The sequence below is a fragment of the Talpa occidentalis genome, unplaced genomic scaffold, assembly GCF_014898055.3.
Source record: "Talpa occidentalis isolate TD23 unplaced genomic scaffold, MPIMG_talOcc4v2.1 talOcc4.5, whole genome shotgun sequence".
In the NCBI taxonomy this organism is placed as follows: Eukaryota; Metazoa; Chordata; class Mammalia; order Eulipotyphla; family Talpidae; genus Talpa; species Talpa occidentalis.
In genome coordinates this window covers 67,193,944-67,212,933 of record NW_023604861.1, presented here as the reverse complement: position 1 = coordinate 67,212,933, position 18,990 = coordinate 67,193,944, and the positions used below count along the sequence as shown (strand labels likewise).

The 18,990-nt window shown below is 43.3% G+C and overlaps 1 protein-coding gene across 1 annotated transcript in view; it reads left to right on the top strand.

Annotated features, from left to right (window-relative positions):
• The first annotated feature begins 322 nt into the window (after positions 1-322).
• The window catches only part of SH3RF3 (SH3 domain containing ring finger 3), a 394,220-nt gene continuing 375,552 nt past the window's right edge, over positions 323-18,990 (top strand). Inside the window, exon 1 of the mRNA XM_054701331.1 lies at positions 323-886. Within this exon, the coding sequence (XP_054557306.1) occupies positions 323-886 (564 nt within the window). The remainder of the gene's footprint in view (positions 887-18,990) is intronic.

Sequence of the window (18,990 nt, the reverse complement as noted above, 5' to 3'; positions counted from 1 at the left end):
GCGCGGGGGGCGCGCGCGCGGCGCCCAGTTCTCCCGGGGAGCCCGACCGGCCGCGCCTCGCTCCTCCCGCCGCGGGGCTCTGGGCCGCGGGCGGCCGCTGGGAGCTCAGAGTCCACCGGGGATCGTGCCTGCCGGCGCCCCTAGGTGCCCGCGGGGACGGCACAGGTGAGCCGGGGTCGTAGCGCCTTGGTCCCGAGGACCGGTCGGGCTCCGCGGCCGGCAGTCGCTCTGTTCTCCGCCGCAGGCGAGGAAGCGCCGCGGGGCCGTGCTCCCCGGGGATCCCGCCTCGGCCCCCGCACCGAGGCGGCCGCGGCGCCTCCCCATGCTGCTCGGGGCTCCCTGGCCGTGCGCGTCCCGGGCGGCCGCTGCGCAGAGCGAGGGCGACGACGAGGAGCCGGGCGGGCGGCGGGGCGGGGCGGCGGTCGCGGCCGCCGGCGCGGACGAGGACATGGACGAGTCGTCGCTGCTGGACCTGCTGGAGTGCTCGGTGTGCCTGGAGCGCCTGGACACCACCGCCAAGGTGCTGCCGTGCCAGCACACCTTCTGCCGCCGCTGCCTGGAGAGCATCGTGTGCTCGCGCCGCGAGCTGCGCTGCCCCGAGTGCCGCATCCTGGTCGGCTGCGGCGTGGACGAGCTGCCCGCCAACATCCTGCTCGTGCGCTTGCTGGACGGCATCCGACAGCGGCCTCGCGCCGGCGCCAGCCCGGGCGGCAGCCCGCCCGCGCGCCCCGGCCCCAGCCCGGGGGGAGCCTCCGCGCTCGCGGGCGGCGCCGGTAGTGCGGCGGGCAGCGCCCCCGGCTCCCCGGTGTTCCTCCCCTCCGCCGCGGGCAGCGCCGCCGCCAGCCTGCGGGAGCTGACGACCAGCAGGAGCTCCACGGCGGCAAAGGTGGGTACCTGCTTCGCGGTGTGGCGCCAGGGGATGTGTATGTGTGTGCGCGCGGGTGTGGGGAGTGTGCGGGCGGGCGGGGGAGAGGTGGCCCTACACTGCCCCTGGCTGCTTTCTCTAGCTTGCCCCCCTATGTGTGTGTAACCCCTCAAGTCCCACTTGCCAACTCTTGAACTCAGTGTCTCCTCCATCTTCCTCTCTCGCTGGTAAACTTAACTGCGTATCGTATCGTCCGTCCGTCCTCCTGTCCTCCTCTTCTGGAATCCCTCTTCCCAGGACCTGCACTTGCTTTGTTGAAGCAAGTGATCCCAGAGCGCCTGGTTCCTGTCCTAAGCTTGTTAACATCCCATTCTCCTGCGGTGTGGACACCTGGCCTCTCTGCCTCTGCTTCCTTAACTTTGCCCTCCTTTCTCAGAAATGCCCTTCTTCCCTCTAACACTGGACCTGCACACATCCTCTGCCTGGCCTGCCTGAACTGAAGTTAGCTCTTAGTGTTTGTAGGCTTCTGATTGCTGCAAAGACCTTGGGCTTCCTACCTTGTGCCAGGCAAGGGAGGGTTGAGCAGAGGGACACCTGTGATTGGGGGGCTGGAAGAATGCAAATTACGGATACCCTTTAATGGGAAGGAAGAAGTTAATCCGGAAACTGGTGGAATGTTTGACCCAGTCCACCTTGGGTTTGGTCTGAGAGGAAGCCTTGATTCTCTTCTGGCTCTTCAAGTGCATTAGTGCCACATATGGGTCATCATTTGAGGTGTTTTTGGTTCAGCTGCATTATACAGCAACCACATTTCTGTTTTAGTGGAAAGACCTAATCTTGAGGATTTCAGATTTGGTTTCAGGATTCCTGATTTGGTTTCAGATGCTACTTAGAATGCATCATTTCATATCCTCTGCCACCTTGGAACTGTTACTAAGGGGAAGAGAAGCCTATGGGTGCTGATTTAAGTGACAAAAATGTGCTCATGTTTTAGATCTTGTTTAAATGTAGAAATGTTTATTTAAAAAAGCAAAATACAGTTTTTATTTGAATTGTTAGGTAACTGTTGATCTATTACAATTATCATTAATTTTAGGAAACACAACCATGTTCCTCTACTTTTGATGAATTAAGGAGCTGGTGGAGCATACCTCATTTAAATAATCCTTTCAATGTGTATAAAACTGAGATACTGGGGAAATTTTGCCATTTGAATTACTCAATTCCATAATTATTCAATTGTAGTTGTAATTACTGAATTACAGTACTGCCATATCTTGGGGTAAGGAACTTAAGCACTTCAGTGTAGAGCTATAGAGTTAAATGTCACTCTTTGCCAAACTGGGTGATCCTGTGGATCAGAAAGATTGGACTCAAGAATAGTTAAGGTCACTGATGAAGAGGAATTATATAGTTTTCCTTTGGTTTTAATTGTGATTAAATCCAGTTGTAAGTGTTGATGCTACAGATTTTTAAACTTTTTCTCCTGTCCTTACTGTTTTAATCTAAGATATTATGAAGGGCTTTATTCACAAAAGAAGCAGTTTATCTCCTCCTGCTTGGAAAACTCAGTGATATCTGGAATGATGCTTTAGTAGCACGAAGGCATTTTGATGATCACATGTTTATAGATAACTTCCCACTTCATCTTCTGTGAACTGTGTTTGGTCAGGAGATAGGGTGTCACCTGTGCTACAAGAAGCTGCATAGCTCTGAGGCAGCTCCTGGAGCTGTGGACATCTGTAGCATTAAAAAAATTGTCTGAGGGGTTGAACTTTATATATAGTAATGATACTTAGTAACAGGGTATTAATTGTTATTGGTGGACATTAGGGTTATTAGTTGGCTTTCTTAACAGACATGTGTAACTATTGGACTATGTTTATCACTTTCTATGCTTTAGGGAACATATTTTCTTCTTTTTTGTGGTGTTAACTAGGTATGACTCTCAATCATTTCTTCATAGGACTTACACGGACTAAGTTATGGCATTATGGAGAATCTGAATTATATGCAATCAATGATCATTTTCAGAGAGGAAAAAGTAGTGGGTGTGAGGATTATAGTATCACTTAGTTTTTTATTGATTGATTTTTAATAGTCAGTGAGGGTTTACTTGGGTGACCAGTTGTCCTGCATGCTATGCTTTTGCTACCGTTCAGGGTAATAGCACATTGGACCAAGTGCATCGCCAGGAATGAGGTGGGAATATTTCAATAATGAAGTATAGAAACCCTGTTTGACAGGCAGAGGCTTCAGCTGAAAAGCACTTCCAAATAGGCTTTCTGTACTGTTCATTGAAATTGCTTTTCTCCTGATAGCAAAGCTGAATGCTGGATAGTGCTGCATGTTGTTTAAAAGATAGGTACCCATTATCATTCAGCAAATACCATGTGTGTCTTAATAGCAGGTGGTTATAAATGACATGGTTCCCTATTTTCCCAATGAGAAGCTCGTCAAACCTTCTTTTGAGCCAATTGGGATAGGTAAACGTTTTAGGTATTAAGATACAACCTCTGATTTTTCATTAATTTAGTTATAGTTCGACTTGGGGGATGCAAAAATTCCTGTTTGGTTCCACTTGCAATTCATAAAGTAGTTTTTTCCAAACTATTTACTTGTATCTTTTTCATCAGGGTTTTGGTCACCATCAGAGTCATTGAGAATCTTCTAACTACTCAGCTTTGCCTTCATTGGGCCATTAGAGATGAGACATGTTTTGAACCAGTTAATGATGTTGTCTCTGTAAAGTTTGTACCAAGTTACAGATACCCACCACCTAAGGTTAGGACTGTTGATTTCTTCATTAGCCTTTTGGCAAATTTTTGTCATCATGTGTTGCTTCTTAAGGGGAGCTTTAAAAAGTCCTGCCTAACAGTCCTGTTTTAAGAGTATTTAATAACATTGTCAAATGTGTGCTTAGCTTTGTAGTCTAACTTGATTTTCCTTTTGTCTTTACAGTTTTGCAAGGTGACCCCTTTAGTTCCCCCAACTAATACTGATTGGGGTGTTTCAGGACAACATGTCTTTCTTATATACTTTTTTTAAAATTTTATACATTTTTTACATTATTTTTCATTTTTGCACAATGTATGCATTTTCATCTTGGTTATAGTCCCCATACAATTCCCACCCCTCTGATTTTGATCTTATGCCCTCCTGCCCCCCTCCCCACAGTGTGTCTCTGGATTGTATTTGCTTGTTGCAATTTGCAGCAATATGGATGGAGCTGGAAGGAATCATGCTCAGCAAAATAAGCTAGAAAGAAAAAGAAAAATACTGGATGGTCTCACTCATAGCAGGGATTTAGAAAACCTAAATAAGGGACCAGGAAAAAAACCTAATTATAATAAAGTAAAGACAACATGTCTTTTTAAAAAGCGTTTTGTGGCTCCTAATCGAGTGTTTCAAGACTACTTTTAAGATATGCTTTACTCAAATATCTGGCAGTTCCATTTTTTTCTCGAATGATAAAAACAATCCCTTGCCTTATATTGGGCACATACAGGATTTACTATGTACTTGCGCTATGCCAGGCACCATTTTAGGTGAGTGGGCATGGATTTTCTTTTTGGAGTTGACTATAACTGATTGGAAGCCATTCTGCTCTCTGTACTCAGGAGATGCCTGTGGGCACTGTATTGGTGTTACTCTAGAACTCTGTGAAGGACATTGTCACAAATTAAAGAACTATAGAAAGCTTGGATAATGTTTTTAATGGCCAAACTCTTGGCTTTAGAGCTTAATTAGTTTGTCTATATTGTCTATCTGAAGGTACTTTGGGATGCATCTATCACAATGTTTCTAATATACTGGAAATCTCTTGTGTGTTCAGGTATTGTGCCTGGATCCCGTAATAGAAAAAAATAAAACAAATTGGATATGCATATAAATATTCAATATTTTGTTTTGTAAAAAGATATCTTAGTCTTTGTTCACCATATTTTGGATGTAGAGATGATGGCTTATTTTTTTTTAAGATTTACTTATTTTATTTATACAAGCACTGGGTACAGTCAGAAGCGCGGGAGGATGAGAGAATTCACCAGAGCCAGAGCGGGGAACAGAACAGGCAGACTGATGAAATACACTGCTGAGGGGAGCAGCGGGCGTGGCAGGAGAGGTCTGCGCTCCATGTGGGACCCTCGCCTGGCGGCCCGGGGATCGAACCGGCGCTGCAGAGGCTGCCGGCAGATTTGCAGCCCAGCGCTCAACCGCTGTGCCACCAGGGGAGGCCGGATGGCTTATTTTTTGAGTTCCAAATTGCTTTTCTAACTTAGACTACAACCACAATTGATGATTTTCATTCTGTTTCTTTCACACAGAGTGAGAACTAAAAGACTTTCAAAGAATTCTGAGTGGGACATCTTCTATATTTTAAACAACCCTCTCAATGTTATTTTTTTTTGTTGTTGCCAGATTTGACAATTTTAAAGCAGTCTGTTTTTGATGAGTTTTTGTTAGGCAGTCACCATGGTTTCTCAAGGAGTAACTTTTACACTCATACTTCTTTGGTTTACATAGTATTTAATTAAAATTTATATTTTCCATTAGAAATACATTTGTGTAAACATTTTTGGGAATCAGAACAATGAATTTCTGGTACCATAGACCTTCCTAAGCATGATGGACAGGCTGGACAGTGACCAGTCATGAGGCAGGGTGCCTAAGGCCCTCTAAAGGGGGAAATGGAGTATTGGTTAGTCCAGGTGGTCACCTGGCTAGAGGCTGGTTCCAAGAATTCTATATAGTACTGGTAAGCAAGTAAATGTGTTCTTTAGTTATTGACAGTTGAACAGCTTATGCTTGAGATTTTCTGTTTAACAATTATAGAGTGCCTGCCCAGTGTTGGGCACTTTGACATATATCACCTCATGAAAAGTTGATCAGAAGATTCCTCAAAAAATTCAAAATAGAAATTCCATGCAATCCAGTTATCCCACTTTTGGTTACTCACCCAAAGAATACAAAACCGTTAATTTGAAGCTATACATATACCCCTATGTTCATTGCATTATTATACACAATACCCAGGAGCTGAAAACAATCCACGTGCCCATTGACAGATGATTTGATAAGAAACTATGAAGCTGTGATATAATTTACACAAATTATATCACACAAATGTTATTACAAATTATGTCACACAAATTAAATCACAAAAACACACAATGAAATACCCAGTTATTAAAAAAAATGAAATCCCATCATTTGCAACAACATAAATGAATCTAGAGGATATTATGCTTAGTGACATGAGTCAAATAAAGATAGACAAGCACTTTATTGTTTCATGTGGCACATAAAGAAACTAAGCAAATAAATGAATGACATAAAACATAATTAAACTTTTAGACTATGAAGTGAAATTTGGGGTTAACAGAAGGGAATGGGGAAGAGGGTTGATGAGTTGGGTAAAAGGGGCCAATTAAATAGTGAGGGATAGAATTGGACTTTAAGTGGTGAACATTGTGTGGTATGTACACTGTGAGGCATACCTGAAACATAATGTAATGTTCCTTAGCTAAAAATTAAAAAAAAAATTCACCCTAAGCCTTCAAGGTGGGGGTGTCATTATTCTTTGAGACCCAGAGAGGTTGCTCTGTGGGTTGAAGGCAAGGTCAGAGGGCTCGGAAGAGAGTGGGTCAGGATCTGTACTCAGCTTCCATTTCGCTGCCCTTTCCAGTCCTCTCCGTTGTGTGGTGGTCATTTTGCTCTTGGATCTTGAATGTAACAAAGATTCCAGAGAAGGCCCAGAGGCTGGGGGGCCTCACAGGAAGACAGCTCATAGGATAACAGACAACTGGTTGACTTATGGTAACCCTGATGACAAGGGGAAGACATCACTCTTGGTGACGTGACAGATGAGTCACAGTGAAGTCCTTTTTCAGAAAGCTCCTAAATATTGAATCAGCACCTTTGAGACAATCTTGATTAGTGTATCACTTTGTGCACAGCTAGTGATTAAAGCTCACTGAATGGCTGGTCTTTTCTGAGTACCTACTGTGTGTCAGGGGGTGAATCAAGTGATTTAAGTGAATCTCATCTATTTTTCATTGTACTTCAGAAGGGTAACTAGAAAACACTGATGAGGAAACTGAGGCTCCAAGGCTTCTTGGCTCATGGGTACACAATTAATAGGGGTATACTTGAAAGATGAACTTTGGACTGACTGGCTGGGTGGCTTTATGAGTAAAGAGTCCTCTCACTCTATAACAAGCCTAGCTGATTGGAGACCAGGGTCCCAGAGATGGGCAGAATGACCCTTATATCTGCTCTGCCGTGTGTTGCAGGTGCTCTGCTGGTGGGAGGCTGCTGTTTTGCAACCCCTTTGAGTTCCATGGGGCATTGGCAGGAACAGTGTAGAGCATTGTGGTCCTAGGGAAAGAGCCTCACATCAGCTACGGCTTTGGAGACAAGTTGCAGGCAGCCCTGTGGTTGGTGCACTTAAAGTCTGCATAGGCTGAGTTGGCTAACAGGATGCCTATGTTCTGTCTTCAGGGTTCTGCTCTGCTGCTACATTGGTCTCACCCTCAGCCCACACACTGGGTCTCAGGATAGATGCTGTAGCCTCAGGCATCAAGTCCTATGCACTACAAGGAAGCAGAAAAAAGGAGATTTCTTCCACTGTGTTCCCTCTCTGAGCTGGCGAGCAAACTGTGGCTTGGTCACCCCCATACCTCGCCCCTCACACCTTAGAGGCCTGTGTTGATTCCCAGGCTGCTGCTTGAACCAGCTTCAGCTTGGCCAGGGCTTGGGACACAGAGTTGTTTCCCATCCTGCTGCAGTCCCACCACCTCCCCTGAACATGCTGCAGCCCGGATCCCTGGGCGCTAGAATATCACGAAGGAAGGAAGACAAGGGCTGAGCCTCAGTGGGTGGCCAGGAGCGGTGCAGGGTTGGGAGTCGCGAATTCCTCAGTTGCTTGCCATGTGTTATTGGAAAATAGTTCCGTTTTTACGAGGCTTCTCCCACTGAGTGAGGGATACTCTCTGATATCCTGAATAAACGAGATGATGTTTGTGCCGTGCTGAGCACAGTGTCTGTCACTAATACACAAGTCTCAAAAGTCTTGTTCAACAATGAAGCACGCTTCACAGGGCCTGCCTTACTACCAGTGCTTCATTTAAATAGTATCTTAAATGAAGGGTATGTGTGTGTTGAGTGTGATGCCATACTTGGACCTTTAGATTCAGAGTGGGCTGTGACAGTGACTGGATTGCTGAGCATTAACCCAGGCCAAGTGCTTGCATCTGAGCCTTACATAGTTTCAAAACAGTGGGGTAAAAAGTCCAAGCCATAATCTTTTTTTAAAAAGGGAGCAGGGGCAAGTAATCTTGCCCGGTTGCATGTACAGCTGGTTGGCAAGCTGTCCTAAAACAAAGCATACCTCCTTCCTTTGTGGACACAATAGTTTGTCCACACAATTCGCTAGATGATCCTGCTCAGTGTGGTTGAGCTGAGCCAAATTATGTTCAATTGTTCCTTCATTCTTATTTCTAACAGCCCCCTTGCTTGCTGGAGTATGGAAAGATTGGGTTTCAATTATGCAGTTGTTTCAAGTGTGTATTTAATCTCTATTTTTCACAGTTAGCATGCTTTTTCTTTATATACATTTCTGAAATAAAACATGAGCAAGGATTTAGTTAGGGGGAATGTTCTTTATAGCACTCCTTGAAGAGGCCAGTGCCAGTTTTTATCTCATTTGTCTTGCTTGGGAGATCTTCAAATTTGATGAATTAGAAATGCATGCTTGATGTATATCCTGGTGGAATTTTAATTAGCCTTAAAAGAATAGGGTATCGAACTGAAGGTGTTGGCAGTGGTGAATGGTTAAAAACTTTACCCTTACACCGTAGTGAAGGGCTCCCTTTTCTTGGTTAGTGGGCTTAGAATAAAGGAGTGCATATATTAGTAGCACAGTTTGGATTCTGCTCACAGATTGCTGCCTGCCTTCTTTAACCCTGACTTCGGCTCTGATGGAGTATGGATATTTGGAGATGCAGGGGTCCTTTGGGAGACTAGAAGGAGCATCTGAGTGGAGTTGCTTGGTCAGTTACTCTTGTCTGCCACATATGTTTACACTATTAACTGATATAATGGTTATCTGTGAACATGATGATATTACAATGTTTGCATTTCTGCTTAATGCAAAGTTTGTGTAATGCTCACATGAATTTATATGAGTTTAAATAAATTTCCACAAGAATTCAGGTCAATAGAAGTATTGAGAGCCTTTGTAAACGTGCTGGCACCAGGGGTGAATATGAATGTTCCGGAGCTGAGAGGGCCCAGACATGAAAGCAAGTTGTCAGCAGTGCTCTGAGCAGGGCAGGCACCAGGCCAGCCAGAGGGTCATCTCACAGGGAGGCTGTAACACAGTTGTTCCAGAAATAGCATATGGATGTGTTTCTGTCTCCTACTTCTCTGAACACATATTTGAGTACTTACTGTACCAGGGCACTACACTGAGTACCCAGGGGTATTTGGGATAAAAGTTATACTTGTCTCTAGAAAGTGGCATCAAACTTTGCTTGCCATCTCACTGGCAAAGGAAGCACCAAGCGACTTTTGGAGTCAGCATTAAAGTCCTAGCAACAGCTACTGTGCTTTCCTTGACTCGAGCCTTTTTTTTTTTTTCCACACCAAAACTGAAGCACTGCTACCTTATCCTTACATATTTTTTAGAAATTTCTGTAACAGAAATAAATATTGTTTATGAAAAAATGAATTCCTTAACTCTATAATTATACTACATATTCTGCATAACTTAAAAGTTGCGCCTGTTTTCCCTTCCCAAGCATGACTACAGGTAATCAAAGCCAAATGCATTTGTGCAAGATGAAGCAGGTAGAGAGAATCCAGAATGGTGTGGGCATGCAGACTGTGATAGATTGACATCATCTTAAGACAGGTGAGCAATGAGACTTGCCTTTATCTAAAAGTTCGTGATGCCTGGGAGTTAATTTTGTCACTAGCAATGACTGAAAGATCAGCCCTCCTCTAAAGAAAGGACAGTTCTTATTCTGCATGGTAGCACTTGTTTTGTGCCTCTGAGACTGCATTTGTGTTGTTTACCAGTTAAAATTTGCCTGTTAACTTTTTTCTTTATTAGTTAAAAATTATGATTCCTATGACTTTGGGAAACTACCTGGTGCCACCAGTGGACAGACTGAGCTTTGGCATATGCTCCATGATATCATTTTTCCTGGAGTGAAGTTGTTACTTCCCAACATTTCAGCTGAGGTTACGAACCTTGGATTCTGAGCACTCCCGGCCTGCAGCCTGCTGCTGGTTGGGAACACACCTGACAAACTGTCATAGCCTGCTCGCCCATGATCGCAGCTCTCCAGTCAGCCTGTCACTGAAGGAAGTGCCCTCTTTCCCTGCCACGCGCTGCCTGTAGCTTTGTGGCTAAGGGCCCAGCTAATGGGAGGTATTTGATCTGTGTGATTTGCATTTATAAGCCAGTGAAGGCTGTTTGTCTCAAATACAGCTGCTCTAAAAAAGCAAGATCCCTACCCGAAGTGCCCAAAGAGAGATGAATGGATCTGGAAAAGGTGGTATTTATGCTATGGAATATGTGCTTTATTATAAAAACTATAGAATACTATTTAGCTACATAAAAAAATATAAACATTCATTATTTGTCACAAAATGAATAAAACCAGAGGGGATTATATAGGCTAATTAAGTCAGAAAGAGAAAGATAAAAATTGAATGATTTCACTTCTATGTGGAATATAGAGAAAACAAACAAAGGGTCAGATAAAACCAAACTAAAAACAAACCAACCCTAGAAGTCTGACTGTAGAATTGAGGCTGCCAGACAGGGCCTGTGAACCATGTTGGAGGAGTATGGCTGCATTGGTGATGGGTGTGATGTGGTAGCATACACCTAAGGGTGTGTCCTGTACCGCTAAGTCATATACAGTGTTGCAGATCAGTATCACCTCAGTAAGAAAAGAAAGCAGAGTGATTTATTGACGAGAGATAATAACTCATAAAATGTCTACATTGCCCACCTAACTGAGATGAGGAAGTTGGGGTGAGAGAACAGAGTCAGCAGAGGCTCCATGTAAAACCAGGTGGGTCTCCCTCCCAGGTCCTCCAAGTAGTGCTGGCACCCTTCCTGAAGGCCTCAGAAATAGGTGCTGGGACTCCCCTCCATCCCCGGATTAGCCACTATCTTTTGTTTGTCCTTTGTGAGCCATAATGCTGCTTAGGGTTCCCTTACATGCTGAGGCTTTTCTATTTTTCTCAAACATCAGCCATTTCTTGTATTTTTAAATGTATGTGTCATAAGAAATAGAATTTTCTTGTGCAATATGGTTGATAGTCATTCTAGCACTTCCTCTGTGTCCCTAAACTAATCAGTGCTTGAACTGTAATCACTTACCACCCATGTGCCACTTTGCCATGAATGCTTCGGTTGCCATCAAGACCCCTTTTCACTCCAACCCCAGGCTCTCCACCTGGGGTGGTTATAAACTGAACAACCCAGAAGATACCCAGGCAGCCAGCCTATGAGGGTGCCCTGGTTACTCTGTGTGCCTCTTCACTCTGGAGCAGGGGCAGGTTGGGGCTCATTTTCTCATGGCTGGTATTTGGCCTTCCCTGAGAAGTCGCTGGGCCTTGCCTTGAGTAAAGGAACTCTGGGTTTGTCAGCAGATGTGGGAAAGGTGGCTGTCACTTGGGGAAGTGTTCACTCTAAGTGGAAAAAATTCTGTCAGTGCAGGAATTCTTAAGGATAGCAGTTTTCAAGGTGACAATTGTCATGTTGACATTTGCAGCTAGGGGGGTGTTAACTGGTGTGTCTGGGACCTGGGAGGTGGCATTCTGGCTGCTATAGTGTGATCTGGCACAGGAGACAAAGGGGGAGTGCCTGAGGGTGCTGCTGTTTCCAGTGAGGACTCTGGGAACCATGTGTGATAGTCTCCCAGGTGGTGCCTGGCTGTGTGCTTTAATGTTTGTGTTTAATAATCCCTTCTGCTGATGTCAAGCAGTGCATTAAAAAAAAAAAAATGATGGCAGTTACATGAAGTTTCATTTGGATACAACTTTAAATAAAAAGTGAGGGAGTCAGTTTAAAGAAACTTATTAAGTAAACATTGTGAAGCTGAGTCCTGATGACTGTAGTTTGGATAAAATTTGCTTGAGGTCATAGAGTAAACAGACTTGGTTTTCTCGGTGGGTCCTGACATTTGCCACCCGCTCTTGCTTCCTTTTTGTTGGAGATGCTGGGCTCTGGGCTGAGCTCAGGATTTATGAGCTGGAGAGTGTTGGATGAGGTGAATGTGAGAAACAGGGGCAGCATTTTATGTTTAGAAGCCAACTTTTTGAAAAATAGCTTTTTTGATTTTTCAACCCAAAGAGCAAGTATGAGAAACTTAACCTTTGGAAATTGATTTGGGCTGAAAATATAAATGGAGCAGGAGGGGTGAGGAGCAACATGTATCTTGAATTCCTGTGTTTGCTGTGCTCGGGAATCCAACCTGTGACCAATTGCAGCTCATGGTATTGCCCGCCACAGAGGTCTTCACACCCATCTGCAGTTGTCAGGCACCAGGCTAGTCTCTGAACTTAGCAAGGTACAGCCACAGCAGAGAAATGATGCAAGATGCCAAGTGAAGAGATGGGCAGGGGGCAAAAGAAATGGTCAGAACACTCTGTCTCAGACAAATGCTTTGGGGGATGGGGCATGAGGCAGCTGCAATCTGGGGTGGCCAGGGTCCAGTGCTCATCTCACAACCATGAGCTCCACACACTGCTTCCTGGTGGAAGGAACCCAGAGGGTTCTCTGTCATGGCAGGGCTGTCTGTTTAAGCTGGAACAGAATGCTGAGCTGTAGGGTCTTACCTGGTTTTGACGTCTTCTGAGGTTTGGGGTCATTTTTGACTTTCCATCATCAGTGATGTCTGTGCCACCAAGTTTTATCATTGGAACATGATAACTGTTGGAAGAAATAGTTTACTCCTTCCTTTCTGGTTCTAAGACAGCATCAAGGACAGCCCTCTATCTCCACAGCTCCTTCCTGGCCACTCCCTGCCAGGCCACTCCCTGCCAGATTACCTGTGCATGAGGGCCTGGCATTGTCCTAAAATGGCATGGGCTCAGTGTGTGCTTAGCCAGAGATCTCAGCCTGAGCCCAGGGCAGGCCACGTCTCCCCAGGAGTTTTGTTGTGGCCTTTTTTTTTTTTTTTTTTTTTTTTGTTCATGTAACTGTTTGTTCTGGGAATCCTTTTTTTTTTTTTTTTTAAATTTTATTGTTATATTCCCCATACAATTGCAGCCCCCCCATTCTGACCCCAATCCCTCCCCTCCCGCCCCCGCCCCCCTAAAAGTGTCTCTGGTTCATAGTTTTTTGTTGATTTTGATTTTCACTTTCTTATAGTTATTCATTTTCCTGGTCCCTTATTTAAGTTTTCTAGATTCCTGCTATGAGTGAGACCATCCGGTATTTTTCTTTTTCTTTTTGGCTTATTTCGCTGAGCATGATCCCTTCCAGCGCCATCCATGTTGCTGCAAATTGCATGTGTTTATCTTTTTTGAATGCTGAGTAATATTCCATGGTATATATGTACCACATCTTCTTGATCCAGTCATCTATTTTTGGGCATTTGGGTTGTTTCCAAAGCTTAGCTATTGTAAACAGTGCTGCTATAAACATAGGGGTGCAGGTGCTCTTTGGAATTGATGTTTCTGTGTCCTTTGGGTAAATACCTAGGAGTGGAATTGCTGGATCATATGGAAGCTCTATGTTTAGTAGGTCCAGAAATCTCCACACAGCTCTCCACAGTGGTTGGACCAGTTTGCACTCCCACCAACAGTGCAGAAGAGTTCCTTTTTCTCCACACCCTCGCCAGCATTTGTTGTTGCTAGTTTTTTTAATATGTGCCATTCTCACTGGTGTAAGATGGTATCTCATGGTAGTTTTGATTTGCATTTCCCTGATGGCAAGTGATGTTGAACATTTTTTCATATGCCTGTTGGCCATTTGCATTTCCTCTTCAGAGAAGTTTCTTTTTAGCTCTTCTGCCCATTTTTTGACTGGATTATTTTCTTTGTTGTTGCTGAGTCTCATCAGCTCTTTGCAGATTTTTGTGATCAGTCCTTTATCATTAGTGTTGGGTGCAAAAATGTTCTCCCAGTTGGTGGGGTTTCTCTTTGTTTTTGTTATTGTCTCTTTTGCTGTGCAGAAGCTCTTTAATTTGATGTAGTCCCAGCTGTTTATCTTCGCCTTCACTATCACTGCTTTGGGTGATGTGTCTGTAAAGATGTCTTTGATGTGCAGATCACGTAGTGTTTCGCCTATATTTCCTTCTATATATTTTATGGTTTCAGGTCTTATGTCTAGTTCTTTAATCCATTTTGAGTTGATTTTTGTGTATGGTGTGAGGTAGTGGTCAAGCTTCATTCTTTTGCATGTAGCGACCCAGTTTTCCCAGCACCATTTATTGAACAAACTTTCTTTGCTCCAATGCATAGTCTTTGCTCCTTTGTCAAAGATTAGTTGACCATAAATCTGTGGATTTATTTCTGGATTTTCTATTCTATTCCATTGGTCTGTATGTCTGTTCTTGTTCCAATACCAAGCAGTTTTGATGATTATGGGTTTGTAGTATAGCTTGAAGTCTGGGAGTGTAATGCCTCCATTCCCTTCTTTTTTTTTCAGGAGAGCTTTGGCTATTCGGGGTTTTTTGTGATTCCATATGAATTTCATCAATAATTGTTCTATTTCTTTGAAGAATGACATTGAAATTTTGATTGGAATAGCATTGAATCTGTATATTGCTTTTGGAAGGATGGCCATTTTAATAATGTTTATTCTTCCAATCCACGAGCAGGGGATGTCTCTCCATTTCTTTGTGTCTTCTTCTATTTCTTTTAACAGTGTTTTATAGTTTTCTTTGTATAGGTCCTTTATCTCTTTTGTTAGATTTATTCCCAAATATTTGATTTTTTTTGTTTCAATAACAAAAGGGATGGTTTTTTTGATTTCTTCTTCTTCAGATTTATTGTTTGTGTATAGGAAGGCTACTGACTTTTGCGTGTTGATTTTGTATCCTGCCACTTTACTGAACTGATTGATGAGTTGAATTAGCTTTTCTGTGGAGTTTTTGGGGTTCTCTATGTATAATATCATATCGTCTGCAAATAGTGATAGTTTGACTTCTTCTTTTCCTATTTGGATTCCTTGGATGTCTTTCTCTTGTCTTATTGCCCTGGCTAGGACTTCCAGTATTATATTGAAAAGCAGTGGTGAGAGTGGACATCCTTGTCTTGTTCCAGATCTTAATGGAATTGCTTTCAGCTTTTCACCATTGAGAATGATGCTGGCTGTTGGCTTGTCATAGATGGCCTTTATGATGTTGAGGTATGTTCCTTGTATCCCAAGAATTTCAAGGGATTTTATCATGAATGGGTGTTGCACTTTGTCGAAAGCTTTCTCAGCATCTATTGATATTATCATATGGTTTTTATATTTCTTTTTGTTGATGTGTTGAATAACGTTGATTGATTTTCGGATGTTAAACCATCCTTGTGCCCCTGGAATGAATCCTACTTGGTCGTGGTGAATTATCTTATGGATACATTGTTGGATTCTGATGGCTAAAATTTTATTGAGGATTTTTGCATCAGTGTTCATTAGGGAGATTGGCCTGTAGTTTTCCTTTTTAGTGTTGTCCTTGTTCGGTTTTGGTATTAGTGTAATGTTGGCTTCATAGAACGTGTTTGGTATTGTCCCTTCCTTCTCAATTTTTTGGAAGAGTTTGTGAAGGATAGGCACTAATTCGTCTCTGAATGTTTGGTAGAATTCATTTGTAAATCCATCAGGTCCTGGGCTTTTGTTTTTGGGGAGGTTTTTGATTACCATTTCAATTTCTCTAATTGTAATTGGTCTGTTTAGGTGTTCTATTTCTTCTTTATCTAGCTTTGGGTGATTGTAGAGTTGTAGGAATTTGTCCATCTCCTCTAGATTATTAAACTTATTTCCATATAACTGTTCATAGTAGTTACTGATTATTCTTTTGATTTCTGCTGTGTCCGTTGTGATTTCTCCTCTTTCATTGATGATCCTGTGTATTTGTGCTTTCTCCCTTTTTTCCTTTGTGAGCCTGGCTAGGGGTTTGTCTATTTTATTGATTTTTTCAAAGAACCAGCTCTTGGTTTCATTGATCTTTTGGATTGTTTTTTTAGTTTCAATTTCATTTATTTCTGCTTTGGTTTTTATTATTTCTTTTCTTCTACTGGTTTTGGGGTTTTTTTGTTGCTCTTTTTCTAGATCTTTGAGCTTCGAGATTAGGTTGTTTCTTTGAGTTCTTTCTTGTTTCTTGATGTGAGCTTCTATTGCTATATATTTTCCTCTTATTACTGCTTTTGCTGCATCCCATACATTTAGGATATTGGTGTCCTCCTTGTCGTTCAATTCAAAAAATTTTTTAATTTCTTCTTTGATCTCCTCATTAGTCCAGTGGTCTTCCAGTAGTGTGGTTTTTAATCTCCATGAGGTAGGAAAGTTCCTTGCCTTCTTTTTATGGTTTAGTTCTAGTTTGATGCCTTCATGGTCAGAAAAGATGGTTGGTATGATTTCAATCTTGGTGTATCTGTTGATGTTTGTCTTGTGCCCCAGTATGTGATCGATCCTGGAGAATGATCCGTGTGCGCTTGAGAAAAATGTGTACTCCGTTTTTTTGGGGTTTAGTGTTCTATAGATGTCTGTTAAGCCCAATTGCTCTAGGTCCTTATTTAGAGCTTTGGTTTCTTTACTTATTTTTTGTCTTGTTGATCTATCCATTGTTGATAGTGGTGTGTTGAAGTCTCCCACTACGTATGTGTTTTCTCTGATGTCTGTTTTCAGAGAAGACAACAGTTGTCTGATATATTTTGGTGCTCCTTCGTTTGGTGAGTATATGTTAATGAGTGTTATTTCTTCTTGAAGTATTGTCCCCTTGATCATAATGTAGTGACCATTGGGGTCTCTTTTTATCTTTTTGAGTTTGAAATCTGTTTTATCTGATATAAGTATAGCTGTTCCTGCTTTCTTTTTTGGTCCATTTGCTTGTAGGATTGTTTTCCATCCTTTGACTTTGAGCCTATTTTTATCTTTTGTAGCTAAATGTGTTTCCTGGAGACAGCAAAAGGTTGGGTTTTGTTTCTTAATCCAGGCTGCAACTCTGTGTCTTTTTATTGAAGAGTTTAGTCCATTTACATTTAGAGTTAATATTGATATGTTAACATCTGTATTTGCCATTGTGTTTGTCTTTCCTTTGATTTTATTTATTTATTCTTTTAATAACTTTTTTTTTTTGGCCTTCTTTCATTGTTATTCGTCCCTCTGAGGTTCTGGCTTTAGGACTCCTTGTAGTATTTTTTGGAGTGGGGGTTTAGTTGCAATGAAATTCCGTAGTTTCTGTTTGTCTGGGAAGGTCCATATTCTTTCTTCAAAGAGGAAGGAGAGCTTTGCGGGATAGAGTATTCTTGGTTGGCATCTGTTTTCTTGGAGTCTGTTGACTATGTCCCTCCACTCTCTCCTTGCCCGTAGTGTTTCTTCGGAGAAGTCTGATGTCAGCCTGATTGGCTTTCCTTTGAATGTTATCTGTTTCTTCCCTCTTGCCAGCTTCATTATTTTTTCCTTGTCCTGGATTCTTGGGAGCTTTACTATTATGTGTCTTGCTGTATTTTTTCTTTCGTCGTGGAAGTTTGGTGTTCTTCTTGCTTCTTGTATATCAATTTTCAGCTCCTTCTTCACATTTGGGAAGTTCTCTTCAATTATCTCTTTGAATATTTTCTCTGTTCCTACTTCTCTCTCCTCTCCTTCTGGTATTCCTATAACTCTTATATTTCCTTTCCTCATGGAGTCAGATAGTTCCCGAAGTCTTTCTTCATTCTTTTTCCTTCGTACTTCTCTTTCCTTTTCTGTTTTGGTTCTTTTTATTTCTGTGTCTTCAAGAGCACTTATTCGTTCTTCCATTTCATCAATTCTGCTTTCATTGCTTTTCCCAGAATTCTTTAGTTCTTCCACTAATTCTTTGATCTCCTGCATTTCTTTTACTTCCCTCTTTAGGGACTCAATTTCATTCTTCTGATCGTTGATTATTTTTCCCTTATCATTGTTTTCCTTTATGACTTCTGTCAGTTTTTTAATCACGGCAATTTTAAATTCTCTTTCTGGAAGGCTCAGAAGTTCTTCCAAGTTACTGTCGTTGCCATCTGGGGGCTGGTTTTCTTTTTGTGGTGTGCTTTTTCTCTGGAGAGTTGCTAGGTTGCGTGTGGTTCTTCTCCTCCCTACTGTCTGTTTTCTAATTTGCCGTATGCGTTGGGACACTGTGTTGTTGGGACTGGCCGGCATCTTGGGTGGGCTTCTCTTCTCCCCTCTGGTTCCTCCTGGAGTCATCTGTCAGTTTCAAGCAGTCTTTATTGGAGAAAGGTCCCTGTCCTAAAATGTCGATGTGGGGACACACTCCCCTGTGCGCCTGGTCTGCCCCGGCGGGGGTTCCTGCTCCCCCTCTGGGCTTGGACTGCAGGCCAGAGGGGGTCTGGCGTGGGCGAACTTCCCCGCTCACCTCTGGCTCCTGAGGAAGCCTTCTGCAGGTAGTCTTTACTGAAGAAATGTCCCTGTTCTAAAATGGTGATGTGGGACACACTCCCTGCGCATCCGGTGTCAGGCACACTCTTCTGCGTGCCTGGTCTGCCCTGGCTGTGGGTGCTCGCTCTCCCTGTGGGCTCAGACTACTTGTTCGGAAGGGGCCCGGTGTGGGCTAACTCCCCAGCTGGCCACTAGCTCCTTCAGGAGCCTGTGCTGTCTACAAGTCGCTAGGTGGCGCCAAAGATCTCTCCTAGAGCCCTTCTTGGGGAGCTGATTTTCCACGCCGTGGGACAGGGAGCAGAGCGGGGATGGTAGGGTACACCTCAACGGCTTTGGGGTGCTGTGTCTGCCTTGTGCCCCACCGTCGTGGGGAACCCACGCCCCTAATTTCGTGCCCCGGGTCTCAGTTCCAAAGCCCTCAGTTCCAGGACACGGGCTGTAGCCCAGTTCAGTGGCGCGGGAAGGGCGCCTTTTGCACTGCTCCCCTGCCTGGGCGCCTGGTTCCTGCTCACTCAGGGAGGGACCTTCACCTCAG